We start from the raw sequence: 26,583 nt of genomic DNA on the forward strand, positions 1-26,583 counted from the left end.
AACACCATAAGGCATGAAATAGAATAAATATTGGCAGAAAATCTAATCCGCCCCCGAGTAGTGGTCCCCTTTATGCGAAATATTGCGAATTTTTTCCCATTGAGAAAACGCGTCCATGCAAATAATGGGGGACGACAGTAATAAAAAATTTCCAGAACGTATGAAAAATTCGACGCTGCACATACATTCCCAATCAAATGAAATCAGTACACGGATTTGAGTTTGGCATCACATTTGCATAATAATAGTGGCGTGTGTACGATGAGCTATAATTATAATTATGAGTAGTGTCATACATACGTAAATTTGCAATTTATTTTGGACGGTGGTGGTCCCCCGTGTAATTTAATTACGTGCTAATAAGTACGGTTTAAAGAGGAGAGTAAATATTTTTGCAAGTATGTATTTTTGCATGCAGGTGGTGTATTGCTGGTGGCTTATTGTTATCCCTGGAGGAGGAGGATAAAAAGTAAGTAAAACAATTCACAAAGTCGTAAAGAAGTGAATAATTATTGACCTTCATGTCCATGTTTGGCAGGCGGAGTGGACATCAACAAGTAACCACCAGAGAATAAGTAAGTATGCACTTGAGATATTATTGGATTGCCTGGTATATACACGTGATGGGTGATAATGATAAATACTTCATTTCATTTCATGATGTAACGACAAATCGATGGATGGATGGATATGTATTTTACTTTAATTTTATGACGAATTATAAAATTAAGGATTAATTGTGTCCCCGTCTTGACGGAGGTGGACACGGTTCAGCTAATCGTGAAGAGGATGCTGTACTGTAAAATGTGGACGCTTTTGACACCTTCGCCGTAAAAAAGGACCTTTTAGCCATTTGTACATAATCCAGTGGGCAGGACATGCAGGATTAATTTCGTGACTTTTGCTCAGGGTTTGATTTCTGCTGTTTTTAATTTGCTGCCTGCCTGCACCCATTTTATTCTGCTTTTTAAGGGAATTATTAATCACACCCTGATCGGTAGGACGGACAGATTTTGTGCAGGTGTTGCTGGTAAAATATGTGTATTTTCATGGTAAATATCTAAGGAGGGAGTGTAATTTCAGAGATGGTATTATTATTATTATTGCGTAATGAATAATTGCTGACACGGTTATTACTGCCTGCATTATGGATTTATTATTGTAAAACACTCATTGAGATTTATGTATCTGCGTCTTTTGTGTGGGCAATTAGCAGCCTTGTTCGAACCTCTTCTTCTTCGAGAGGATGAAGGAGATTAATTAGTTTTTCGTGAATATCTGTACATATGTAAAAGTGGTGGTGGGAGAACGAGTCATGATTTTTGTCAGAAAATGTAAGATTTCTTAGGATTAGTGAGGGGGAAAAATCTGTAAAAAAATGGTTGCGGATCACGTTGCCGATTATGAGAGAGGTATACGAGATGTGTGTGTGTAGTATGCAATTATGGAGGGATTGTGGGTGGGTCAAGAGTTGGATGTGTGTCCGAAAAATTAAGCACTTAATTGTTGTGATGGGCATAATTGTAGTTTATCAATTCGTTTGCATACATATTTAAATGTGGCAGTATTTTTACAGAAATATTTAGTATGTACATACCCAATGATTGTTTTTCTAAAAAGAACAAAGCCACTAGTTGACATGATTTAATATTATTTTGTATTTTCTAACAAACTTAATTTAATGGTGCAACTTAACGTAATCAGTTAAAAGTTAACTGATTTCCAGTTTGCTTTGCATATTTCGGTACAAAATTTGCATGCATGCAAATGAATTCAGTTCGTCATTCCGTGCCTGGTTTGGTTTTACCAATATTTTACAGATATTTTTGTTTTCAAATGAACTTTCCTTCTTCGCCTGTTGTGTGTAAACGTTAAATGGAAATGTGGAGATGATTTGAGTAATAATTTCTTATTTAAATAATTGTATGTAGCATCGTCGAGAGAAAGGGAAATGGCGATGGAAATACCAACTTAGAAAAATAAATTATGACGCATTATGACAATATTTTAAGACATTAAAATCAGGTCGAAAGTTTCTCTTATTCATTACTTTGCGATGTCATTTTCATAACCATCTACTGACATCAGCAGCTTTAATTACGGTTAACAGAGTGAGGAGATTTTACGCACAAATCTTTGCTCACGGTTTTCCAATTCGAAAATTCTCCACATTTATTCGTACATAGAAGAGATCAGAATGGGGTCACGATTATTTTTGGGGGGAGTGATTTGTGTCCTGCTTGTGGGAGTGGATGGCATTTTACGTGGAGGAAGTAGTGGCGTTGCGGTGTCGCCGTTATCAGAAAATCCGGCAGTAAAACCGTCACAACCAGGACAAGGAGACCCCCTGGAAATCCGGCAGGGTACCGGACAGCAGAATATTATTGATAATACTCCCTCACGACAACTTATCCCTCCCTTAATACAATTTGGAGGTGGAGGTGGAGCTTCCACTCCTGTGACAGGAAATAACCCTGAATTTCAGCCCCAAATTCCCCCACAGCCTCAACCACGTCCCCAACCTGTCTCAATTCCAAACCGACCATTGATCTCGATCGGAGGAGAAATGGTCGAACTTCTCCCACCGGTCGAAATCCCGCCAGAATTTCCCATCGATGGCGATAACCTTGGAGGAGGAATGTCATCATTTGGCCAGGATTCGTCATCCTTCTCTGTTAATCAGTTTCAGTCTGGAGGAGGAGGAGGAGCGTCATCAGGGTCAAATATTGTCGTGGATGGGGGGCAACAACAAGTAAATAGTTTCAACTTTGACCCCGAAGTGACCCGACGACCACCACCAACAAAAACAACTCATGACCCAGGTCTGGACTGTTTGGGAAGTTGCAATTGTCCAGGGGATTTTAATTTCGTTTGCGGGTCGAATCGCTTTCTCTACCAGAATGAGTGCGCTCTCGTTTGTGATAAGAAATGCCATCCAGGTAAGTAATTTTTGGAAATTTGTACATAATTTTTGGAAATCTGTATAGCACACATCTAGATAATTTTGACCCACATCTTTTTACAGATCTGGTAAAAGTGAGCATGACGCATTGTTCGAGAAGAAAGTAAATGAGCAGACAGATCAAATCAAATCAAGGTCGACTTATATATTGATTTAATTACTTGTATATATAATTTAGCACACCAAATATCTGTAATAAATTTTTCTTTTCCGAAAATATTCAAAATTTTACTTTTACCATGAACATTGATCATAATTATGCCGCCGAGAAGCCCCCATCGACAAAAACGCTTTGTCCATGAATCATGGGCGCAGAATCGGATAGAAGGAAAAGGATAGTGTCGACAACTTCGCTCACCGCGCCCACTCGACCCAGCGGCGTTCTTCCGACCAATTTCCCCTTCAACACGGCCCCATCACCCGCGCGCATCCATTCCTCCGCCAACGCGGTCATCACTATGTTCGGATTTACGGAATTGACCCGAATTTTATGCCGTCCCAGCTCGAAAGCCATCGATTTGGTCAGCATGTCGACACCCGCCTGTGAAATATTTACATGAAAAAAATTATTATATTTTTTTTGGAAATAGATAATACATCAACCCAAAAATTTGGACCATTTCAAAAATTGAAATGGAGGTCCCCCACCATATATGCTCTTCAATTTTGACCAAATTAGTGCCAATAAAATTTAATTTGAACCAGGCACGATTTCCCAAATGCGCTGGTTTGGCGAAATATTTGCGTCCCAAATGTGGCAAATTTTACAGTTTGCAAATAATTTACTGCTCGTTTTCTCCTCTTCGGATGCAAATATCTCGGCCAAACCTGCACATTGTGAGATTGTGCCTTTCGCAAATCTTATACTAAGTAAATGGACACTAATTTGAAATTTTTCCAATGTCGGTCCCGTTCAAAGTTATTGTCGAAGGTCAGAGTTTCCGGAAAAATCCGGATTTTTATACCATCTAAATCAAACTTTCACCTTCAATAATTTTTGAAAGGACACAGCCACCGAGTTATTTTGTTAATAATCCAATTTTTTTGACGGGTTGATTTTTAATCTGGACGGACATATTTTTTGAAAACCGGAAACACCTGCTATTTATTTACGACTTGACCAAAATACTAATATTTTACTGCACTAATAATTAAGAAGACACACCTTTGAAAGGTTGTACGGGCAGGATGCCCTCGTCGGAAATCGGGACGCGAGTGACGACACGTTCACAATGTTGCACCCCCTTCCAGCCGCGATCGCTTGACCCACCACGACCTGCGACACGTTCACGATCGCTTTCACATTAAGTCCAATGACGGGGTCGAGAATGGCTGGGGTCGTTTTCATAAACGTGGCAGCTCCACCAATTCCTGCATTGTTGACGAGGCCGTGGAGCGGTTCTGTGGTAATAAAATCAGAATGCAGCGTTATATAGCCCGAGTTAAGGCGTTCTTATTAATAGTCGAGGTGGATTATACACCACCACCACGACAATTTTTCCGCATTTCCTTCTTCTTCAAACTGGATTCCTAATTTTGCAGGAGTCGACTGGATAAGGTTTACCAGCGTAATCGATAAACAGACAGACACACAGACAACCATTTCGGGTACATAAGCCGGGCTAAAAATTATTATGACGATGCCATTAAATTATTGTCCTATACTCACCGTTCAGCACCTCGTTGAGGGCCAGTCTCGTCCCCTCCCAGTCGAGAAGGTCGACACAAACCGGCACCACGCCGGGACACTTGGCCACTAACTTGTCCAAACTCTGGTCACATTTATCCAACGCGACCACATGGGCGCCCCCACTCCACAATTTTTCACACAGGGCTAAACCAATTCCTTTGACGAGAAAATTTTTATTGTTGACATTGAAATTAAATTAATTGCATAACACACTCTTAGAAATCCAGTATTAAACTTATACCAAGCGGTATTATAATAATATATGGCTCTACCAAAGTGGTATGGATAAGTGGTATTAGCCCCCTATTAAGGTTTTATCATATTACCTTAGGAAAATTTTTATGGACCAGTATGATTTTAATACGAAAGGTAGCAACTTTAATACCGATAAATCAATACCTGCTGGACTATACCAGATTTCTAAGAGTGTAGTGAATGTTTATGTATTACCATTTCCAGCCCCCGTGACAAGGACATGTTTCCCTTTGAATGAAATTTCTAACGCCATGAGAAGGATAATTTATATTCAAACGGTCGAAATTGTCTGATGTAAATGAAATTGTCTAAATGAATCTCAGCAGGTCCATCACGACAACTAGGTTTTACCCAATTATTTATGCTTATCACCCATGATAACACCTTATCAATCAATCAATACAAAATCACGACTACATGCATGGCCAATCTGAATTCCCATTTTTTATTACCCAATAATAATAATAATACAATACAAAAACAATTCTTACAATTATCCCCACATTATTATGCTTTTTCTTAAATCTATACAAATCTTTAGTTCGGAATTATTAAGCTTACTGATAATTTTGGATGTTTTAAATTGTAACGGTACAAAAACGCTATTAGCCAGTTAATTAAAATTTTATTAATTTAATTATTAAATTGATATAAATAATTTCATCAAAGTCGGCATAATTATCTCATCCAATAATTTTCATTGTACATTAATTGTAATTCGCTAATAAAAAGCATTAAGCATTCTACAATGTCAAGCAACAAGTAAGCAAATAAACTAATGGCATCGAGCTAATTATTTTTCAAGGTACATCTAATAATTTCGTTAATTCCTACGAAATAAATAGTTAACTTTTTCTTCTTGGCCAAACCCCTTAAAGGTAATAAAGCAAGCAAGAGCATGTTCTCTAAACAATAATTTATTCTCCTACATGAAAACACACGATTAACCAAAACTGTATGCACGATACTAAAACTTTGCACTGGGTCGCACGCTTTCTGGGCGGCATTTATAATTCCACCCCCTTACGTGTTGAGGGACCCTTGCTCCGGAATTGTGCCCGTTCTAGTCTTTTACGGAACACGCATAATCCTCCCCCTCGTTCCAAAATATGGCCGCCCAACAGTGTCTTGCCGTCTCTGTCCCATTCTTCTCGTCCTCGCCCACGAAGCACACCACCGGCAGGTCGCTGCTTCGTAAAAGACACCGCACTTCTTTTGCAGCGGCGATTGTGTATCCCTGAATCGGAAAATCGTCCTCACTCCGGTTCTTTAAGGGATTTCACGATTACATATCGCTTATAGAAGACTGGAGTTCTGAACGAAATTGTCGTCCCTGGTAGCGCCTCGGCTGCTGAAATGAAATTGGCGCGGGCGTTGACCTCCTCGGCGTATGTGTGGTGTTCGTTCAGATCGAGTGCTTCGGCGATGTTTCTGTACACCATTAACCACTTCGGGTTGACACCAGATCAATAATTCACAATTAGTCTGATTCCCACAATTACTGCAAATTCATCAACTATTTCGCAATTATACTTTTGATTTCAAATAAACAATCAAAGCCAAATCGTATTAATTACTTCAGCTAGCAATTAAACATTCTAGCAATCAAACAACTTACCGGAGAATAACAATTAGTAAACTGCTTAAACTTCGTCTCTTGCGTCCTAAATTGGTGATTGGAAGAGGAAGACTTGGCGACAAATGACCAGCGACGAACTAGTCCTCCTGTTCGTGCTGGGGAAGGCCTTCTTCTTCGTCAATAGATGAAATAGACGACAAAGACTGACGGCTGGACCCACCGGCTGGCTCGTTGCTTTCTGCGCTGAACTCTTCACTTTTTACGTACAGTTCGTTGGTGAAACTGTCAAGTCTAGATTTGGCTTCGTCAAATTGTTCTGGAGATATAGTTCGCGAAATTTTTAAAATACGGTCACCGTATTCAATATTTAGTTGAAGCAGGCCACGTCTCTTTGTACTGGAGAAACCACAGATAAAACTATCATCTATTGGAAATCGGTGGATTGGACTAACACCACCAGCATTAATAGAAACGTTAACGTGAAGTTCAAAATTGCGCCCTTTGGGAACGATTTCAAGCATTATAGAGTGACAACTTAATGGAACTTCGTAAGAGGTATCGGTCCCGTCGATCAAACTTGTCCAGCCGGAAGATCCCTCTCCCATCCTACTGCTTGACCAACGTGTAAACTGCAACTGTCGTAGTTCTGAAATTTTATCTTTTAATGCTTCCATCCTGAAAATAAGAAAATTTGACTGATCTGTGATTCACTATTTGAGTGTCTCTCCCGGGTTGAGGGAATTGGGAGAATATTGGGATTTAGAGTTTGCATAATATGACATCATATCTTGTAGCCCGGCATCAAAATATTCCGTCTCCAGTCTCAGTCAGTGCAAGGTCAACAAGGTCAACTCAGCAAGTGAACTATTTCAAGGTTATCGATACCAACGTAATATGTTGAGGAGCGTCTCGTCGCCAGTCAGGTAAATTAACTCGAAAAGATTAAATAATCTGAATATCCTCCTTCATCTTTCAAGAGTCTTTAATGTCACTCGAAATGTGATGAAATAATCAGAATTAATTAAAGGCGTTAATATTTAATTCCCCACTAGGACATTTATCAGTGGAGGGGCCTTATCGACATCATCCCCTGTTTCAGTAAGTACCCGAAAGAAGCACACCCTTCCCGACCTTCCCTACGACTATGGCGCTCTCGAACCCACCATTTCAGCCGACATAATGAAACTCCACCACGGCAAGCATCACGCGACCTATGTGACCAATCTGAACGTGGCGGAGGAGAAGTTAGCCGAGGCCAAGGCGAAGGGCGACATTTCTGCCGTGATCGCTCTCGCACCCTCACTCCGATTCAATGGAGGAGGTCACATCAATCATTCTATCTTTTGGGCGAATTTGAGCCCAAAGGGGGGTGGGGAACCGAGTGGTGAGTAAGACAAGTTTAGATTAATACATCAGTGTATAATTGCTAGTTTGTATATTTGTTAGGCGAGCTGGCTGACTTGATTAAACGAGATTTTGGATCATTCGCCACCTTCAAGGAGCGTCTCAGCGGAGCGACGGTGGGTGTCCAGGGGTCAGGCTGGGGCTGGTTGGGCTACAATAAGGTCGCGAAACGATTGGAAATTGCGACCTGTCCGAATCAGGACCCCCTCGAGGCTACGACGGGATTAGTGCCACTCTTTGGGATTGATGTTTGGGAACATGCCTACTACTTGCAGTAAATATAACAAACCCTTAATTCGTATCAGCATATTATAATGCAAATTAAGTACTATTGCACATCCATCCACAGGTACAAAAATGTGCGACCCGACTACGTCAAAAATATATTCAACGTGGCCAACTGGACTGATGTCGCGACGCGATTGTACAATGCCAAGAAATAAAGACGAACAGACAGAGCAAAGTCCGATATTGCAAAACGTAGTAAAATTAAGTACGAATGTAATGTAATGAATAATTTAAAAGAAAGTCAATAAAACAATGATAAATTCTGCTAGAATGTAATAGTAACGTCATTTTTAATCTCTATCAGTTTTGCATATCATGAGATATTATATTTTTATTATATTTTTGACAACTATTTTTGTGGTTGTGGTTGACTAGAAGACGTAGTGGTGGTCAGGACGGTTTCGGGATCTTTTTCCTTGCCCCCCATGTACTCGTACTGGATGAATCGAGCCCCCTGGGTTAGCTGGGCGCTATTTATCAAATATACTCATACTTATCATACTATATTTATTACTTTTCAATTCATACGTTGTCACAATTAAATTTATGCAACAAACCATTCATTTGTTATATGACAGGCGAGGAGGAGCAGATTTCTGGGTTGGACCTTCCACGCGAAACGCATAAATATTAACGAGTACAGGCAGAGCGCTGAAAAGTAATTAATTATTAGTTTTCAAAATTTTGACACAATTAACTAAACACGAGACAAAATTGCGATATTAATTAAACCTGTGGTCATCTTTCCGCTGATGAATTTGGGATGTTTCTGGGTGTCTGCGATGGCTGCCAAAGGAATTCCCCAATTTGCAACAGGACCCCAGAAATGGGTGCTGTTGAATAAAGTAGGTGTATCAGTCAGTATTATTTAGAGTATGCAGTTTGCACTAAAATAAGCAGGAATTTGATAACAAAGATCGAAACATTGAGTTAAAAAGCTACCATTTAACTTGCACAGTTAAATTTTCTGGTAAATCAATTTCTCAACTAACGAAGTGCATAATCAATAATAGATTACTACTTGATAACCAACCTCATTAAGTAGTCCCTAAACTCCTTAGACTTAAGGGAATCCACACCTCTCTTTAGCAAAGCGGCCATGATTTTTCACACTATATTTTATACTCTATAACACCCCAAAGAACAAGTTAAATCAAGAATTTGCAATTCGAAGGGTGTGAGAATTAGCAGGGTCGAAATTATGCAATACCACCACCACCACAAATAAATAAGTGTTGAAAAATTGGACACGCAGAGAAAGGCTGGAGTAGCACCAACCAAACCATGTGGTTTTGTGTGCAAGGAAGATTTTGCACGACCTTGGCCATCATCTCATATTCAGTCGGCATTAGCATGCAAAATTGTTATGCAACATTAATGTGTACGTACAGTACAACGATAAACTATGAATTTGATATTGCAAAAAAATTGCCCCCCGAAAACATCAACACTTTTAAATATCTCTGTACCATTTATTTCTTCTTTATTATTAAAGATTAGATGGCATGATCATCATCACATCTCATCCTCAGTCTCCTCACCATCTTAAAGTTTACGAAGATAAGTGATAAGACGACGACGACGATTTATTGATAACGCAGACGATAATCTTTTATAGTCGAGATGTATAAATGTTTGACGACGTGACGGAGTGGGTGGCGTGACCTGGCGTCGGACAAGAGAGAGATTTTAATTCTTCTTCTTATTCGTGACGATAAAAATAAAAAGAGTTAACTCCTGATGGTCCATTAAAGTTTCTACTTCTTCATGACGTTGACGAATGATGGTAATGATGACAATTAAATACTTGTTAAGGTTGACAATTAATTATTTATAGTGACGGCGTGGCGATATCCATTTGATTCTTAAAATAGCACCGTCATCAAGACCGATCCTTGTATACGACGCAGTCCAATTCTTTCTCGACAGCGTCGCGATACTCGTCGAATCCGCCGTCCATCCGTTTGACCTTTCCTCCACCGCATACCCACAGCTCCTTGCATACGTTTCGAATCAAGTGCTCATCGTGAGAAACGAGGATCACGCCCCCCTAGGAAAATACGAGAGTTGTTTACAGTCAAGAGCAAAACTTTACGACATATGGAAGAGACTTTTGGGACATGTTATTCAAATGGGGAATTAAAGGCCGTAAAGTTTTGCACCGCGTACCTTTCCGAATAATTTTTTTAACGCTGTGATATAATTTTTATTGAATAAAGCGTGCAAAAGTAGGGGGTGACGTGGTAAATTATTTTTGTCGCCGAATTTTTTTCAAGGAACTACAAGGAATTGAAAGAATTAATTTTGGAAGAGACTTTTGGGACAACACATTGTGCTTATGGCTGTCCCAAAAGTCTCTTCCAAAATTAATTCTTTCAATTCCTTGTAGTTCCTTGAAAAAAATTCGGCGACAAAAATAATTTACCACGTCACCCCCTACTTTTGCACTCTTTATTCAATAAAAATTATATCACAGCGTTAAAAAAATTATTCGGAAAGGTACGCGGTGCAAAACTTTACGGCCTTTAATTCCCCATTTGAATAACATGTCCCAAAAGTCTCTTCCATATGTCGTAAAGTTTTGCTCTTGACTGTATGAGTCGAGTTACGAAATATGTAGGACAACATAATAAAAAATATGTAATAAGTTAATTAATATTGCCTGATAACTATTAATCGCCGCGGATAACGCCTCAATCGTTTCAACATCTAAATGGTTGCTCGGTTCGCTAATTGAATAATTATCAATTAATTTTATAGTTTAAATTAAAAAATAAATTACGATTAAACTTTTAGAAAATTCATTTAACTAGGAGTTAAATGAATAACTTAAAGTTAAACTTACTCCAAAATTAGAAAGTTGGGTCCCGGATGACACATCACTAATAAAACAAACACCAATAATGATAAGCGAAGCGAAGAAGATATATATATATATTTATATATACATGTGTATATATGATAAAGTGCACGTACCAGTGAAAGCGACCCGAGACTTTTGTCCCCCTGAGAGAGATGCGATCGACTGCAGTGCGAGGTCGCCAGAAACACCGAAACGGCCCAGTTGTCGACTAAACAAAAGAATAATGTAAAAAATTTGTATACAACTTCGATTTTAACTACTTCTTAACCTACCGATACTCCTCAACCGTTGCGCCGGGGAATTTTTGTTGCAAGAGGCCCACTGGCGTCAAGTCGAGGCTGAGTTGATCAATGTGATGCTGGCTGAAATATCCAAACCGGATTCCACGATGAGTCATCACCAGTCCTCCCGTGGGCGGAAAATCGCCTAAAATTAGTTTCAATAGGGTGGACTTTCCAGCACCGTTTTCTCCAACCTGAAATAACATTACAAAAGTAGATATTAATATTTATTGAAATATGGAATTGTATTTTCCTCCCAACTTTTCCCTACCACACAAATTCTGGAGTCCGACCCAGCACTTATGGTAACCCGATTTAGGACGATTTTGTCCTTGGTGTAACCAAATACGACGTCGTCCAGCTGAAGTACGGGCGGATTGAGGGGCTGCACTTCCGGGAAACGGAGAACCACTTCGCCATCCTTATCGACAGGGCGCAGTTCTGGCAGACGCTCCAAAAATTTTATTTTTGACTGCACCAAACTTGCTCGTTTAGCGTTGTATCTGATAATAAACATGTCAACATTGAGGTTAGCAATTAATAAGGCCAACATTTCCCAGGTAGAAGAATTACCTGAATTTGTCGATGAACTCTTGCGTGTGGGCTCGGAGTTGTTGTTGAGCGTCCCACTCGCGCTGTTGGTTCTTGAGCCGTTCTCCCCTCGTTTTGACAAAGTTCTCATAGTTGCCACGATAGTGCTCAATGTTCTGCTGGTAGAGGAAAAGGATGTCGGTGGCGACTTCGTTGAGGAACTGGCGATCGTGGGAGACAACGAGGATGGTGGACTGCCAGGACTGGAGGTAATTCTCCAACCAAATGATAGCTTTTAAGTCTAGGTGGTTGCTCGGTTCTTCCCCGCGGTGACAATAATGATAATATTATGTTATATTATGAATATATAATAGTATATAATAGTATATAATCTAATTACCATCGATCAGCAACCTGAGGTAAAAATAGAAGAATGTAAAAAAAAATTTGTAAAGAGTAACAGAGTAGGGAAAATTTCAAAATTACGTACAAGTCAGGTTTTGCGAATAATGCTCGCGCCAAGGCCAACCGCATGCGCCACCCTCCGCTGAACGTCTTTGTGGGTCGGCTCTGCTCTTCGGGGGCAAATCCAAGTCCGGCCAAGATGACGGAAGCCAGTGCGGGGGCCTTGTCTGCCTCGATGGCTGTTAATTGGGCATACACCTCGTTGAGTTCGGTTGCAGCATCAGCAGAGTTGAGGGCGACGAGACGTTTCTCCTCTTGCAGGAGATGGTGACGTACGGCATCCGCTTCCAGGACGGCTTCTAACGCCGGTGTGTCATCGCCATCGACTTCCTGCTCTACGTGAAGGACAGAGATGCCTGGCGGGATGCGGAGTTGCTTACTAAGTTCAAGGATTATTAGAATTACAAGAATTTTGAAATAGTTTGTTAGCCACACTTACTGCGCGATCATTTTCAAAAGGGTTGTTTTTCCCAATCCATTCCTCCCAACTAAACCTACACGAATTAACAGTTTAGTTAATTTTTAACTAATTTAGTTAATTTCCATATAATTTATTTATACATTTTTTTACATACCATATCGTCGCCCAAACGCGAGAGAAATTGTGGCACCTTGGATAAGCACCTTATCTCCGAATGCGACGTCAAAGTTTTCAATCTTAATGTCAGTAATTTTTCCGGACGCGGCAGAGACTCTGTTATCCTTTTTGGAAATGACCTGTGCCGCAGAGGCTTGACATTCCTGATTTGCCATGAGAGTTGACAAGCTCACGACCGGTTTGCCACCACCTTCAGCACGTTTCTCCTGCTTTTGCAAGATTTTAGCTTCCGCCTTTTGCAACTTTTTAGAGTCCACGAGGCTCTATTACAAGAGTGGCGATTAGTTACGTAATTAATAATTTACATAGTTAATCATCCATTTTAAATACCTGTCCATTGCTTCCTGCATTTCGCATCCAAATAGAGTTGATATCCGTGAGCTTATCGTCCGAGAGGAGGGTCGACATTTGGATTGTCGAGTCAAGTTTACGAATCCCATTCTTATTGCAGCGATTCTGCTCGCCTAGACCGAGCGTGTTATAAATCGTGGTGCAGACGGCTCTAATTAATTAAATATAAATATATACAAATTACAATTAACTGAACTAATTTAAATGGTTACGTAAACAGAATATATTGATCAAATTAATTACTTGACGTCCTCCTCGGTCGTGCCAACATTTGAGATTTCCAACAGCATTTCGCCAATGGCGTCAAACACCTGGGTCTCATCTTCAAAGTCTTCTCGACCAACGGTCAGAATTCCTGGAAATTTCAAAAACATTAATTCAAAGTTAATTTCATTTTTATATTTACAAATTAATTATATGACCAATCAACCACTTGCCTTCCACGTAGGCATAAATGTCCTCATTAATTTGCGGAAAGGTTTCCTTGATGAGCTGCTCGCACACTTCCATCTCGAGTCGAATCTGCCAAGGGCACAATTAAAATTTAATTAATTAGGGCGCAAATACAGTTAAAATAATTGCAATTAAGTTAAACTCTGACCTTCTACTCTGAACCTGTCACCTGCACGAGTGGTCAGGCTGAAAAGAACGAGTTTCCCGGTCGTCCTAGCACAGCTTTTAGTTGTTCAACGGGTGTGATTTTGTAAATGAAATGAAATTATTAGACAACAAAGACAATTTTGTTGAAATATGCAATTTTTAATTGAGCAATTAGTTTGCGTAAAAAGTATAAAATGGGCCAAATTGTAAAGTTTGATACAAGTTTTATTTACTAACTTATATTAAACACGCAGTTTTTAATTGCATAGTTATTCTTTAAATATATCAGTACAGGCAAAAACTGTTTGTACTTTAAATAATTTAATTACTGCTGTACTAAAATATTCAAATGTAGTTCAATTTAGAAATCTAAACGAAACGAGAAAATAGAAGAGAACAAAAAACTATACATACGACATGGTTCACATGCACATTGGACAAGAGAGTTTTCTAAATTTTTAATCATTTTAAACTGACTTAAATAATTAATTATATAATTAATTTTATACATTGCAAAACAGTGTAAAGAGTCTGACGTGAAGGCACTCTGCTCAATTAAACTACGCATTTCTTTATTTGTGCGGTTATTTAGCACCCTGAAATGTCCTTGTTTTTTGATTTTCTCATCCATCGCGTCTCCTCTGGGTCGAATCCCTTCTCATTCGAACCGTACACAGCCCAGGACGGTGATTTCTCGGCGTAGTCCTAATTTCATACGTTTTTTAAAGGGGCCAAAATACTCTGTCAAAATACAATGTTTTGAGTCCAGTTCTTCCCAGGGCAGAACGGTTACAAAAAGATGGGAATCTTCACGGAGAATATAACAGTCATACGAAAATACATGTTTGATTAAGAAATTAACTTTTTATCGCTATCAAAATACATTGTTTTGATAAAATTCGTGATATGTGATTTGACAGATTTCTTACTAAAACATGTATTTTCGTATGACTGCCATGCAGATTCTCATCTTTTTGCAGCTGCAATAGTTCTGAAAATTGAAGCCCTTGGAAGAACGGAGACCAAAATACTGTATTTTGACAAAGTATTTTACCCACCCCCAATTATTAATCAAGTTACACCAATTAACTAAATTTATTTAATTCTCATACCAACGCGTTGAACGTGATAGTTCCATCGCTATCGTAGTATTTTTGTACTAGTTGATGGAACTTGTCGTAATCAATCCATGTGTGCCAAGCCCCGTCGATTTTGAACTAAAAAAATAATAATTTCTCATGAGAATATACATATTTTATAACGTGAGCTATTTGACATGATTTTTATTACCCGTTTGTTCGCGAGGAGGATGCAGTTGGAGTGCTCGTGCTCGCATGCAAGTTCATAGTTGGGGAGGTGATTGGTGCATAGGGATTGGCTGAAAGATACCACCTCCTCGTGCCACGGTACGTTCTCCATCGTTAAGGTGGACGCTTTGGATGTCCCGCAGTACGTGACGCCCTGGAAGAAGAGAGAAAATAAATGCTTTAGTAATTTTCACAATTGAAGATCTGTTCTTAAAAGTTTAACAACACGGTTTTGCCAAAATTAAGATAAAGCGTGTGATATTTAATGTTAAACGTCTCGGTCAATGTGTCGAGACGACATGAATCACCTTAATTTCAATAAAGTCTGGATCTCCGAGTTCCACGAGTTTTGCGTAATTCTGAAGTTCTGCGACGTTCATGTCTTTTACGAGGGTGAGGCGATAAACCGTCCGTTGGCCCTGTCAGAAGATTTATTACGTAAGATAAGCAATAATTCACATATTATATATTTACCTTATCCTTAATTTCTTTCAAACTGTCGAGAAACCTTTCCCAAAAATCTTTAAAAAGGGGGCGATCAATCTTCTTGAGACTTTCCTTCGTCGCCGCATCGACACTGCATAAAGTAGGAATAATTATATAAATGCCAATGGGGAATGTGTGTGGATAAATTAAAATTATTAAACTTAAGTTATTTAAATAAATCATCACCTGACATACAACTGCGTGACGGGTGACATGGCTCTGTAATAATTCAAGGTATAAGTTTACCAATGCATCCAATTGTATGGTATGCAAATTTGACACGTTAATCCAGTACCGAATGGCGTCTGGGAACTGGGCGTTGGTGACGAGAAAGCTCGAAATGTTCTTGGCGTGCAGGAGTTTGACAAACTTGTTGATTTCGGGGTACATGATGGGCTCTCCGACGAGGGAAAGGGCGCAATGGCGGGCATGCAAGCCTTCTTCGATACGTTCGCGACTTACGCCAGGAACTCCTTGAAATTCTAAGAGGTTAAAAAGCGAGGTAATTAATCATAATTATTAATAAGTCATCCCACTAATTATTATTAGTAATGTTAAAAAATTCCTAATCATAATTAATTAATCAATCAATCTATTAACCCTTGATCATCTTGTAATGGTTTTGCAACGCTCCGTCAAGAATCATCTGCGCCTCGTCCATCTTCCATTTCCACTCGGTGCCAACAGGATTTGAATGATGACGCCAGCAAAAGACGCACTTGTTGGCGCAGGCGAGACTCGGCGTAGCCTCCATGCACTGGTGGGACGCGATGCCGTAAAAGGTGTGCTTATAACAGCCACCTCTTCCTCTCAACATTGACTGGAAAGCAATATTACGTAATTTTCGATTAATTTATTAATTACGATTAATTAATTTATTTATTTGATACCTTCGTCCAGCGACACAATTTAACCCCTGAATGTGACCCAATCAGTTTGTAGCCTTGTTTTGTCAGCGCCTTCCTCAGCTCGGGTGTTACCATTTCTTTTAAATTTCCCATCTCGGCGAAATCCTGTTTTTCTCGGGCGATCTTCTTTCTCGCCGTGATCACGAGGGAGCCGATGTCTTCTAAATCGACGAGATCTCCGGAAGATGTCTTATTATTTTGGTTGATTTTGATTTCTGTCTTGCTTCCACAAGTTCCAGGTTGGTCGACGGTGTCGTCAGCAGCCTCGTCTTCGGAGGAAGATTCGACAAGGTCTTCGTCTTGAGGAGGATGAGAATTTCTGCAAGAAATAATAAAATGAAAATTGCCGTATCATGTAACATGTCAAAATACGATGAAACATAGCGGGGTAAAAGTTCGCGAATTTTGACGAGTTTAAAACGCTACTTTTCCTCAAATTTTGAAATTTAAAACACTAATTTTTCTCGAATTTAGTCTCCGTGAAAAACACTAGCTTAGTATAAAAATTGTGTCTATCGGTAACCCAGATCAAAACTTGGTTTAGATACCCACGATAATTTGCTATACGAACTTATCGCTCGAAGAGGTGATGCCGCCGAGAGGATGAAAAGCGGGTGCCTCGTTGGACAAAAGTATCTTGAGAAGACGTCTCTTCCACATGTTGAAGTCGGCCACCAAGCTGCCAAAGTCAGACTCGGTGCTATTCTCATTTCCCAGTTGGAGGGGGAGGAGTCGTTGTGCCCCTAGGTGGGCTAAATTGTAGTCAAGCTGCTTCGCGACCTGCACGAATAAATATAAATTATAATCCGTACCGGGATGAGCAAAAGGTTAACCATACCTTATTGAAATTGTCACAATAGAGAGAATTTCCCAACCCGAATACGGCATAGTTCATCTTCTTCAAGTAGCTTTTCGACACGCGGAAGTCAACCGCGTTTTCCGCGAGGGATTTAAAGAACCATTCGGCTGAATCGGGAGGCGCGCCGTCTTCATAGGTGGGCACAATAAAAATCGCGACGCCCACAGAGTCCAGTGATGAGGAAGCTAGACCTAATTCCGATAAGTGTTCGACCTCTGTGAGGGACAAGTTTTTCACGGGGGATAACAGGTCACCGGGACAGTTAACCGCGTCGTCCATCTTTTCCACGTCTCGGAACAATTGTTCGGCGAAACGCTGAAATAAAGTTAGTTTTTTTTTTGTCAAAAATGTACAAAATAATTTATTGTAAATATAACTCTGTCTGTGGTCAAACCTGCGCTGTCCCGGTTTGCGAGGCGTAGTAAATGTTGACATGTTTCTTGACAGAGTTTCGCCCTCCCCCGGACGAGGTCACGATAAGATTGTCTTCCTCATTTTTGATAAAGTATGACCTCACGGCGATAAAAAGACCGGAAAACGCGATGAAAACGAAGGACTCGAGGATAGCGTAACCGTAGGAGAAAAGTGTCTCGGCGACGTACCAGATACGACCGGCGAGACCGGCAATGATCCCGCGGGGCTTCTCCTTGAGAGGGGGATTAATTGTCGCCATTATTTTGTTATCGTTGAGGCGACGACGAGTAGAGTTTCTTGTCGACGAACTACTGCATCCAGAGATTCTGGAAGAGTGAAAATGCGAGATTGAAGGAATTAATTAGTTAAATAACTAATTAATTGGTATGATGGCAAGTTTAGCAATTAAATATTGAAAAAAAAATTATTTTTGAAAATTCTTACCAAAAAATCAGCTCAAGTAAAGACGAAATTAGAGGGGTATTCGTGTGAAAGAGGAGTCTACTTCGGGGGCTACTCTCTCGAGGCAATAGAATAATTAATTGTTCAGTTAATTAGTAAAATATTAGCAATATTTTAACAACTTTTCAAATGCTTCCAAGTCGTGAATTACCATTTGTGCACGGCATGGATGGTATGTGGTACCGTCCATCATCTACCATCTACCCAAAGTAATCGCCCATCATCTACCTTTCTATCATCTACCATCTACCTTACTAATTGTCCAACAATCTACTTTCCACCATCTACCCAAAAATCTCAAATTTCCCAAAAATCTCAAATTTCCCAAAAATCTCAAATTTCGCAAAAATCTCAAATTTCCCCCAAATCTCAGATTTTCTTAAAAATATCAAATTTCTCAAAAATCTCAAATTTTCTTAAAGATCAAAGATAAAAGATGATGCTAAATAAAATTTGTACAATAAATTCTAAATATGTTAATAATTAAGAATTAGTAAAAGCAGAAAAAGGAATCAGCAAACACAAAACATAAATAAAGATAAATATTTTATTGACATGGTAAACAATAGAAATAATAATGGTGATCACAATCTTTCATGACAAGTAATGTCTTATTATTTTTGTCAGAATTCGCCCGGGCGTTGAAAATTATAAGATAGAGGTCATAGGTCACGAAAAAGGTCACGACCTCGATTGGGTCAAATGGGGTGTCATCTGGAGTCTCGTCATAACAGAGTCGACGTCGGACTGAAGGTGACGGTTCGAGCCCATCTTGGTCAAGTTCTTCACCATCGTCGTCATCGTTGATCATGAACTTATATTTGACGTACAGGGCTACGAATTAATTATGACGTACACTGGATCCAACATCATGTACAAGTTGGCATCGTGCGGCGTCGTAAAATTTTTTGTCACAGAAGTGAGACGATTAAAAGCTAATTCTTCAGATGCGAGTAATAACAACAATTCTGAACCACACCTGTACGAGAGTGACAGTAATGGTGACTCAGGACATTGTACACATACACTCAACGTTGTACGGCATTTATAATTCCACCCCCACCCCCACCTAAATCCACCCCCACCCCCACCAAATCCACCCCCTACCTAATCTGTTCAACAATTACAAATCGTGACCGATAAACATCGAATAAATTTACATCCATGAGTTCCGGAATGGTGTCTTACAAATCGTTTTTACTATACTCCAATGCTTCATGAAAATAGCGTACTTACCACGATTCTTCGTGGAGGGTCTATTCCGCATCGTTATGATCCAAGAAACTATCAAAAATTCCATCGTTCTCCAAATACTTTTGCTCTAATCACACACAAGTATTACATGTAGTTTTTACTCGAAGTTATTGTCAAAGTAAAAATGCGTTACTTAATCACGTGTTGAACGTGTCTTTGCCACTGCTGCTCTGTATAACTGTTCATTACTTCACGAGCTTTCTCCACTACAAATGCCGTTGTTGCTTCTGAGTTTTCACTTTTCACGTTGTGTTTAATGTCCTTCCACACATATTCGATTGGATTCAAGTCACTTAAATGATGAAAAAGATGGAGAATTTGTGCTCTATTATCTTCACCAAATAGTGACTTACCAATTGTATGGAGGCAACCTAATAATTATATTGGATTGACTTTATTCCCATCTACGGACTACACAACATCTACCAGCTGTTACAGAAACCCATTGTGGGCCGCTGGACGTGTTCGGAGAAGCGCGATTCGAAAACGCCCATTAAATAAGAGGGGAGACAGTCAATTGGCATTTAATTTGCCAGGTTATCGCTACTGTGGCCCAAGTTGGTTGGTAGTCATTTATTTATTCACGTTATTCTTTGATCAGTACATTTAATGACTGGCTTACATCAAGTAACGCGTTTTATTACCTAATTTGTAGGTACTAACGTTGAAGTTCGAGATGATGAAGGTGGCCCCATAAATAAACTGGGTGAGCCATTTTATTTTTCTAGTATTTTATTCTGACATGATTATGCTATATTTGGGTGATATCTGACCATCTTTATTGTAGCATATTCCTAGCCAACCGTTTTGTAAAATCGTCATCCATTTTTATTCCAACAGTGGTCCTACATCGTCTTTGGAAAGTGTGCCGTTGTAGGGTACTGGATTACCCCCGTCAAAAACTGATTGACGTGCGAAATGAAGCGTCAAACTCGGGGAAAAGTCGTCCGTGCAAAAGTACAGATAAGATGTGTACTTCGAGCCGTAAATATTTTCGAAATGTTGCTTTGCAGCAAAAACAGCAGAAAATAATGGCAGTCATTCTCCATGATGTTGTTGAACTCGTTCAAGTAAGATTGTGTCAGCTTCGTTAGGTGGCGTTCCAATCAAGTAATCGATATGGCTCCTATAAGCCTCATCTATAATATCGACGCCCAAATATAGCATAATCATGTCAGAATAAAATATGACCTCTATCTTATAATTTTCAACGCTCGGGCGAATTCTGAGGTCTTTTGGTGAAAACCGCATGTCAAAATTCGCATCCGTTCTCAAGAAATCATAATGCGAACGGAGGGGGTTTGACCCTTTAATAAAAGGTCAGGAACGAAAGATGTCGAAAAATTTTGCAGAGAAAGTATTTTTTAATATTTTCTACAACATGCTAAGGTTTCTATTTGGTTTTTCATGTCCACTCTGGATGCCACATGGTGCCGCAAATTTGCTTAACCCCGCGTACTCTCCATTCTCACAAAGAGTTGGTTGCTAATAGTACCGAAAAGCTGAAAAGCTTCATAAATACGACCCAGCTGGCAAGTCCCATAGAATAAGCACGATATGGCTCAAGAAAATGTAATTATTTTAATAAATTTATCGTTTGGCATAAACATAACAAGACATTACTTGTCATGAAAGATTGTGATCACCATTATTATTTCTATTGTTTAGGAAAATTTGAGATTTTTAGGAAAATTTGCAATTTTTGAGAAATTTGAAATTTTTTAGAAATTTGAGATTTTGGGGAAATTTGATATTTTTAAGAAAATCTGAGATTTGGGGGAAATTTGAGATTTTTGCGAAATTTGAGATCTTGGGGAAATTTTAGATTTTTGGGAAATTTGAGATTTTTGGGAAATTTGAGATTTTTGGGAAATTTGAGATTTTTGGGTAGATGGTGGAAAGTAGATGTTGGACAATTAGTAAGGTAGATGGTAGATGATAGAAAGGTAGATGATGGGCGATTACTTTGGGTAGATGGTAGATGGTGGACGGTACCACATATGGATGGTTCCCGGTCGCAAACAAGTCTCACTTCATTCCGTCTCAAAAAATCTCACATTCGTCGCAATATCCTCGTCTCAAATCAGTCTCAACCTGCCTCATCAGAAGTCACAACAATAATGTCGTCTCACCCCCCTGACCTTGGACTGCTCATTTGACCCCCAAATATGACCCCGGATTCGGACCCGGCGACCCAAAAATAATAAGAGTATAGGTAAACAAACAATACTAAAAATTGACATCTTTAGAAAAGTGAGACAACCTAAAGTATAATTTTAGATTAAAATATGTACATTATTATTATTATGCAATTTCAATTATGTAATTTCTGTCGGAATTTCCGTCAACAAGTGACTGTCAGTCAATAACTTAATGATTTGATAGGGATCGGGTGATGGACATTTTTAAGGCCACATAAATGCATACGAGACAATATGTGCATGTTATGTATTTGGACTCTCGACACCACCACTAGTCTCTCACGACTGCTCAGAAGTGTTTATCAAAAAAGAAATAACGATTCGTCAAAATGTCAAATTTGACTAAATCTATTTTGTTACAAAACTGTGTAACAACACTTGACAAACTTATCAGCATTGTTACATTAAATGCACATCAGAATTTCATGATGAAGCCCGGCATGTCATGCAGGTCACGACATTTTTTATTATTAATGAGTGAAACCCTTTTATGGGAATGCCTTGTCCGTCCATATCCACGATAATTTTATAACGGATTTGAATTTCAGGATGCAGTCTGAATCAAAGTGTTTCCAATTTTAGGGAGGGGTTAAATTCGAAGATGGGAAGAAGTATGCGCCACAGCGATGAGGTCAATTGTCAAAAATGTCGAATTTTTAATATCATCCGTTTTATACATAGTTTGAGGAGGGAATTTTAGAAATTTACATCGTTTCCACGCACGATGACCTTGTGACCGTATAAATGAGAAAAAATTTAACCGACGGAGATTTCAGAAATCACCATAATTTCGACGTAGATCGACCAGGTGACCGTGTAAACGAGGTCAAAGGTCATAAAATGTCAAATTTTCCTGGCAAATGATGCACCTCAAATACTCATCCACTCCGGTTCCACCAGTTTATTATGCCTGTTGCTGGAGTTTTGACATCGCATAATACAGCAAAACAAAGAATTAAAATAAACCATGAATTTGATATCATTAATGCATACCTTTTTTTAGCTTCAGTGAACAAGTCAATCGGGCGTAATTCACTCACACAGTAGTGTAAGCGATGTTAATCCCCACAAGATAAGCGCAGATCATTTGACATATCATTCTGAGAATTGATAAGCCATTAAAAATTTTTCGACATAGGATGATGGATTGGATTAAAAAGAGTGTATAACTCGGATAACCTCTACTTATCCTTTTACTCTAAACATTTACTTAGTTGCGGGTTAGGTAGTCACCAAGTAGGGCGCATTTTATTTTGCAGCGAACAATTTTTTTTTGCAAAAATTATGTATCATTCGCAATTTCCCATCTTCCTCCTCCTCGTCGTGGTGGGAGGGGGCCAAGCCCAGACGTCGGTGTGGACGTACACTTGTCTCAATGAGAAACACTGCCAGCGGGTCGCGGTGGCTGATCTTCCCGGGGGCGGCGGCGTTCCCTTGGACGTATGCAAATTAAATTGTAACAAGGCGCATGGGAGTTTGTTCCCGTTGCCGACTGGGCAGGTGGGTTATGCTAATTATATGCAAATTATTAGTATTAATTACATGCAAATTAGTATATGCTAAAATTATATATATGCATTTTCTCCAGGTCACTCTTGGTCCAAATACGACGCCATTTTATCCCGGTTATGTCACTCTATCGGGCTATGACGCTTATCCAATCGCAGTTCGTGAACTTTTTAGAGCTGCGGCGGGGATTTTCACGGGTCATTTGAACAAGGTAACGATTTTCAGACATATCTAATTTACATATTGTTTGTACTTAATTAACTAACTGACCAACTAAAGATGCGGCCCCCCGGGGGTGAAAATCCGATTTATTGGAACCGTGTCGACATCAGAGCGACCGCATCGGACAATTCGACCTCCATGTTAACTCTGGGAACGGATGAGTCATACACGCTGGCCTTGACCGTCAGTGCGGATGGGGTGAGATTTTTTTAACGTAAAAACTATTTATTGCCAGGATTTTTTATAAGTCTTTTGGCTTATCTGAGCATACATAAATTAGCTTATCATCGTAATCAAGTTATGTGCTAATTTACATTCGTAAATACTTTCCCAGAAAACTGTGACGGCAGACATATCAGCGGTCACCTTTTTTGGGGCGAGGCACGGACTCGAAACGTTATCTCAGTTAATCGCTTACGACGAGGATCTCGACGTTTTACAGGTTTTTGTCATGATGATTTTTTCAGATTAGGGAAATATCATTTGCATAATGTGTTTCAAGTGGTTTTAATTAATTAGTCATTTACATATGTATTTATAGATCGTAAACACCGCAAATATTGTGGATAAGCCGGTTTATCTTTATCGAGGACTTGGACTGGACACGTCGAGAAACTTTTTTAGTTTGGACTCCATCAAGAAAGTCATTGACGGCTTATCGTACAACAAAATGAATATTTTCCACTGGTTAATCTCCAATTCCCAGTCGTTCCCTATGGAGGTAGCGGGAAGGCCGCAGGTATGTAAATCATATGATAATTAAGCGCCATCTAGCGGATCAGCAGAACCTTTGATTAGTTCCGCATGATTTAAATTTGTCGCCATCTAGCGGATCTTGTTAGATAACTTTTGTTTCCTAAAATAGTTCACGGCGTACGGGGCATACTCGAAGAACAAGATTTATTCCCTCGCAAATATGCGCGAGATAGTCGCATACGCGAAGCCCCGTGGGGTTAAAATCGTTCCGGAATTTAATGGGCCCTCCCACGCCGGTTTTGGGTGGGAGTGGGGACCTTCCGCCGGAATGGGGAACCTGGTCGTGTGTCTGAATGCAGATCCGTGGTACGACTACTGCCTCGAACCCCCATGCGGACAACTGAACATCGTCAACAATTATGTTTATGAATTGCTAGGTATAAATAATTAATTTCAGATAAGCCAGGTGCTTATCGACTTGAATATTTTTCAGGCGAAATTTACACCTCCATGTTGGGAATTTTCGACAACGATTTATTCCACATGGGCGGCGACGAGGTGCATATGAACTGTTACAATACTACGAAGGAAATCACCGACTGGATGGCGGAAAATGGAACGTCGACCGATATGGATGGATTCGTATCCCTCTTGGGAAGCTTTACATCGAAGGGTAAAAAATAGCTTATCATTTTAGCTTGGACTTATCATCAATCGTAATTTTCCATCAGCTCATGACAAACTGGTCGCGGCATCGAGCAACAAAGACATCACTGGAATTCTCTGGACGTCCGAACTAACTCATCGCGAATACATCTCGCAGTATTTAGACCCCACGAAATACGCGATCCAAATTTGGACTGAGAGTAAAATGTCAATTAATGTTTTTGGTGTGGGATTATTATTAGAGTTTGTAATTTGAATAATTTTAGCGTTTCATGCCGACACCCCCGCCATGATTAATGATGGTTACCGTGTCATATTTTCGAATTACGATGCCCTCTACTTGGACTGCGGGTTGAGCGCGTGGGTCGGCACGGGGCACACGTGGTGTTCGCCATACAAAGAGTGGCAGGTAAGTAATTAATCGGCCTAGTCTGGGGCACGCTGAGAATTTTCTCTATGGTTTTTACAGTTAATCTACGACCATAGTCCACATTTTATTTATGCTAACGCGACAAATTCTACCGCGGCGGATGAAGCACTGGCGGACGGCCGTTTATTAGGAGGCGAAGCAGTACTTTGGGTGGAACAGGTATAAAGGTGTTTGTGGATCCGCCATAAAAATTTGAATTTTTCATCTCAGCTTACCTATATTGCGTATAAATTTCTAAACCCGTATCAATTTCATGAATTTTCTATAAATAAGATTGATTAAATTAAAACGGTTTTAAAAATTTGCTTAATTAGGGGTAAAATTAGGTAGAAAATTCAAATTCAGATGATATCCTCTCGTTAATCTAGAGTATTGTGAGACGAAAATATGGGTATTTATTCAAATAAATTACGGTTCCTTTTCTAGGCGGACGATCAAGCGTACGAATCCCGCCTCTGGCCTCGTGGCGCCGCCCTGGGTGAGCGGCTCTGGAGTGATCCGATGACCGGGTGGGCGGACGCGGAACATCGCATGGTCACAAATCGTGGTCGAATGGTGGCGCGCGGAATACGCGCGGATCAGATGCAGCCCGAATACTGTTCCATGTACCAGAACAAGTGTTACGGGCCCCCGCCACCAGGCAAGTAACAGTTTGGAATTTTATGTACTTACGCCTCGCCACAATTTGTTGCGGGGTGGTTGCTAAAATTTTATCGGATTGAATCACATCTAATTAATGAATTGCTAATTATGATAAGTAGTGCTAATTATTAATAAATAAACGATAAATGTTCTTTAGACACTAAAAAAGAAGGAGCTGCCTCGAGCACGGTAGGCGGGATCTTTCTCGTGATATCTTCCCTACTTTGGAGCTTATCTGCTGCCTAACCATATTATATTTTAATTGTAAATTTTAATTTATTCTTGATAATTAAAGTTAATCAGGTTTGACTAAATAAATGCATTATTCGAAAAAATAAAAGATGAATATGATGAGAATTACACATAGCAATAATTTTACCATTTGGGCGTGCGAGAATCCATGCAAGATGCGGTCGGACAGAATAACTGAATTTGGAACAGAAATTCATGGTATATTTTTAAGAATATGTTTACATATGTACATAAGTTGTAAGTTACTGTTACTGCACATTGATTACAAAAACCTCTATGATTTTCGCATACGTTTTTCATGCATAATATTTAGGTAATATGCTTAATAAATGCATTAAAACATGTATGCAATAAGAAATATGGGAAATAAAAGGTTTATGATGCAATCTGCTTATCAAGAAATTCATA

At 39.5% G+C, this 26,583-nt stretch overlaps 7 protein-coding genes across 7 annotated transcripts; 3 read left to right on the top strand and 4 right to left on the bottom strand.

The window, feature by feature from the left end:
* Positions 1-572: 572 nt before the first annotated feature.
* Positions 573-3,179, top strand: LOC110858857. Its single transcript, XM_022107744.2, has 2 exons — positions 573-2,939; positions 3,026-3,179. Exons 1-2 carry the CDS (start codon positions 2,198-2,200, stop codon positions 3,067-3,069), a joined length of 786 nt encoding a protein of 261 aa, XP_021963436.1. The 5' UTR covers positions 573-2,197; the 3' UTR covers positions 3,070-3,179.
* LOC110858858 (D-erythrulose reductase) lies at positions 3,093-5,261 on the bottom strand. The gene is made up of 4 exons (XM_022107745.2): positions 5,103-5,261; positions 4,632-4,808; positions 4,128-4,363; positions 3,093-3,503 (listed from the first exon to the last, which is right to left on the bottom strand). Exons 1-4 carry the CDS (start codon positions 5,158-5,160, stop codon positions 3,219-3,221), a joined length of 756 nt encoding a protein of 251 aa, XP_021963437.1. The 5' UTR covers positions 5,161-5,261; the 3' UTR covers positions 3,093-3,218.
* Positions 5,262-6,846: 1,585 nt separating this feature from the next.
* On the top strand, positions 6,847-8,454 carry LOC110858859 (superoxide dismutase [Mn], mitochondrial). Its single transcript, XM_022107746.2, has 4 exons — positions 6,847-7,409; positions 7,539-7,870; positions 7,933-8,164; positions 8,240-8,454. Exons 1-4 carry the CDS (start codon positions 7,381-7,383, stop codon positions 8,331-8,333), a joined length of 687 nt encoding a protein of 228 aa, XP_021963438.1. The 5' UTR covers positions 6,847-7,380; the 3' UTR covers positions 8,334-8,454.
* Positions 8,439-9,476, bottom strand: LOC110858860 (mitochondrial pyruvate carrier 1). Its single transcript, XM_022107748.2, has 4 exons — positions 9,212-9,476; positions 8,911-9,011; positions 8,736-8,829; positions 8,439-8,648 (listed from the first exon to the last, which is right to left on the bottom strand). Exons 1-4 carry the CDS (start codon positions 9,277-9,279, stop codon positions 8,528-8,530), a joined length of 384 nt encoding a protein of 127 aa, XP_021963440.1. The 5' UTR covers positions 9,280-9,476; the 3' UTR covers positions 8,439-8,527.
* Positions 9,477-9,626: 150 nt separating this feature from the next.
* Positions 9,627-13,963, bottom strand: LOC110858726 (ATP-binding cassette sub-family F member 3). Its single transcript, XM_022107585.2, has 15 exons — positions 13,869-13,963; positions 13,705-13,789; positions 13,511-13,622; positions 13,247-13,418; positions 12,894-13,179; positions 12,758-12,812; positions 12,344-12,697; positions 12,254-12,267; positions 11,896-12,172; positions 11,594-11,825; positions 11,314-11,516; positions 11,155-11,249; positions 11,024-11,060; positions 10,841-10,907; positions 9,627-10,228 (listed from the first exon to the last, which is right to left on the bottom strand). Exons 2-15 carry the CDS (start codon positions 13,775-13,777, stop codon positions 10,061-10,063), a joined length of 2,145 nt encoding a protein of 714 aa, XP_021963277.1. The 5' UTR covers positions 13,778-13,789; positions 13,869-13,963; the 3' UTR covers positions 9,627-10,060.
* Positions 13,964-14,074: 111 nt separating this feature from the next.
* On the bottom strand, positions 14,075-18,482 carry LOC110858705 (S-adenosyl-L-methionine-dependent tRNA 4-demethylwyosine synthase TYW1). Its single transcript, XM_022107558.2, has 13 exons — positions 18,286-18,482; positions 17,822-18,167; positions 17,407-17,742; positions 17,140-17,348; positions 16,551-16,887; positions 16,261-16,480; positions 15,956-16,142; positions 15,847-15,879; positions 15,649-15,751; positions 15,483-15,593; positions 15,158-15,328; positions 14,980-15,084; positions 14,075-14,572 (listed from the first exon to the last, which is right to left on the bottom strand). The coding sequence occupies exons 2-13, from the start codon at positions 18,098-18,100 to the stop codon at positions 14,456-14,458; spliced, it is 2,208 nt and encodes a 735-aa protein (XP_021963250.1). The 5' UTR covers positions 18,101-18,167; positions 18,286-18,482; the 3' UTR covers positions 14,075-14,455.
* Positions 18,483-22,337: 3,855 nt separating this feature from the next.
* Positions 22,338-26,291, top strand: LOC110858770 (chitooligosaccharidolytic beta-N-acetylglucosaminidase). Its single transcript, XM_022107639.2, has 12 exons — positions 22,338-23,258; positions 23,347-23,478; positions 23,547-23,687; positions 23,824-23,931; positions 24,031-24,228; positions 24,355-24,622; positions 24,679-24,858; positions 24,917-25,051; positions 25,118-25,260; positions 25,321-25,440; positions 25,708-25,921; positions 26,081-26,291. The coding sequence occupies exons 1-12, from the start codon at positions 23,043-23,045 to the stop codon at positions 26,167-26,169; spliced, it is 1,944 nt and encodes a 647-aa protein (XP_021963331.1). The 5' UTR covers positions 22,338-23,042; the 3' UTR covers positions 26,170-26,291.
* Positions 26,292-26,583: the final 292 nt, after the last annotated feature.

Source organism: Folsomia candida, unplaced genomic scaffold (assembly GCF_002217175.1).
Source record: "Folsomia candida strain VU population unplaced genomic scaffold, ASM221717v1 Fcan01_Sc022, whole genome shotgun sequence".
Lineage (NCBI taxonomy): Eukaryota > Metazoa > Arthropoda > Collembola > Entomobryomorpha > Isotomidae > Folsomia > Folsomia candida.